Source organism: Austrofundulus limnaeus, unplaced genomic scaffold (genome assembly GCF_001266775.1).
Source record: "Austrofundulus limnaeus strain Quisiro unplaced genomic scaffold, Austrofundulus_limnaeus-1.0 Scaffold23, whole genome shotgun sequence".
NCBI classification, from domain to species: domain Eukaryota; kingdom Metazoa; phylum Chordata; class Actinopteri; order Cyprinodontiformes; family Rivulidae; genus Austrofundulus; species Austrofundulus limnaeus.
The window spans coordinates 2,686,941-2,688,940 of record NW_013952425.1 but is presented as its reverse complement, the minus strand read 5'-3'; the positions used below and the strand labels follow the sequence as shown (position 1 = coordinate 2,688,940).

At 38.9% G+C, this 2,000-nt stretch overlaps 1 protein-coding gene across 1 annotated transcript in view; it reads right to left on the bottom strand.

Annotated features, from left to right (window-relative positions):
* adamtsl3 (ADAMTS-like 3) overlaps positions 1-2,000 on the bottom strand; it is a gene marked incomplete in the record, with an annotated part of 90,750 nt that overhangs the window by 49,451 nt on the left and 39,299 nt on the right. The window contains 1 exon segment of the mRNA XM_014004392.1: positions 1,601-1,705. Within this exon segment, the coding sequence (XP_013859846.1) occupies positions 1,601-1,705 (105 nt within the window).

Sequence of the window (2,000 nt, the reverse complement as noted above, 5' to 3'; positions counted from 1 at the left end):
GAGCTGGAAAACCTCTAAAACATGCAGGATAGCGGCCCTCGAGGACAGGAGTTTGACACCCCTGGTCTATGGTGTAATAATAATGATGTGATTGTGATGCTGTAATTCTGAGTGTTTTATGTGCTGCAGAACAGGAACCTGCTGTAAAACAGCAATTATGCTGAGTCGGGCTTGATTTTTAATAATCTTTTCCTGTTAAATCAATAAATCAAATCAAATCAAATCAAATGTGTTAAACTGTGCGAGACTGCTGCTCTTTCTACCTCTTGTTGCACATGAAACACAGCAGCTGCTATGGCCACTAAGTGCTTATTCCTGCCACCCCAACCTCAATAAATCCCAACCCTGACACTCTTCCAAAAGGCAAATCCACCTTGGCTCTTGTTCCCCTTGAAGCTTGACAAAAAGACAAAATGTGGAAGAAAAGGAAGAAGAAGAAAACAGGGAAATCCTAACAGTAGGGTTGGGCTATATTGGCAAAAAAAAAAMCACGATTGATTGTGATATTTAGCCAATAACGATTAATTTGACGATTAATCCCCTGGAGTCCCTGGACACCCTTATTTCATAGTCACATGACCAATTTAGTGGTAAAGATTTGCTCTTCTTAAAAATCTTTTCCAAATTGTATCACAATTACAGACTCCAGGCTATACGTCAAATTTTTAAATTGTATCGATAGATAAATAAATTACAGAATGTTTTTTTAAACCTCTGCCTGGTGGCATTAATCGTATTAATCGTCAAGCGCCAAAAAATAATCGATTAATGTTTTTCTGACGATTAATTGCACACGATATGATTATGCCCAACCCTACCTAACAGTTGCTGCTGGATGTGCAATTGGGCRCGTTAAGAGCACAAAACTCCTATTATATGGAGTGGTGAGAGAGGAGACRCAAAAAAGAAACCTTCGATGTAAATCCAACAGATAAGACAGAAAAACATTTTTTTTAAAAACTGTGCAGTATGATGACAGAAACATGTGAAGACACGCCGAGCAGACGCGTCCTCACACTGAGCCTCCAGTTGTTACTACAAAGTGACGTTAAATAGCTGTCATTAACAACCACTTAACTGTAAAAACCCTTAATATTCTGACGGTTCTGGGTGGTTTTAACCCTTTAAGTGGACTGAAGCAGCAATCAGACCCTTTTTGGGCGTAAAACAAGAAGCTTTTCAGAACACAGCTGTAAAGACTAAGCCTGTATCTCACTGAGCTGCGATTGTTGGAGGCTAGCTTGTGACTAAGCTYGAAGTTTCTCAGAAACATCATGAAATTATTGAGATAAATTGCGGGTGGGATGTTGGATTAAAACAAACTACAATAAGCAGAATGTTAAGAGAAGATGGAGTGGGAATAGTTTCATATCAGGTTGAGTCGACCTCCTCCCCCCCTAAAGTCCCCCAGTCATGTTTTATGAACCGAGCTGTAAAACAGTGAGTTACACAAACACAGCTACAGATTTATGACTTTGTTTAACCTTTCAATTATTTTTGTTTAGTTATAAAGTAATAAAAAGGGGAAATAGTTACATTCTGACAGAATTTACTGACACAATAAYGCGTCCAGTAAAATTTATTTTGCTGAAAAACTTACCGGGTCCTCCGGTTTTTGGAGAGGTTCTTCAGAAAGGTGATCTCGCCGAAACAAAGTGAACTCCCTGATGAAAACTGCATCGCTGTCACCGGCCCACACAGAAACCTGGAATACAAAGAAAATAAATCCTTTACAATAAAAACTGTTTTGCTCAGGTGTAAATGGCCTGCCTTTTTCTTTATAAATGTAAAAAAAAAAAAACAAATCAAACATCATCAACTTTTAATCATACTTAAAGTTTCAAAAGTGCTGTGTCTAAATTCAGGGGCTGCATCCTTCGAAGGACCTGGTCCTTAATCGACCACAAAGACCTGAAGAAAGAGGCTCTAAATTTGGACTGTGTAGCCCTCTGATTTGTTCCTGCCTTTAACCTATTGTACGTCCTGTCACCCATCAACAG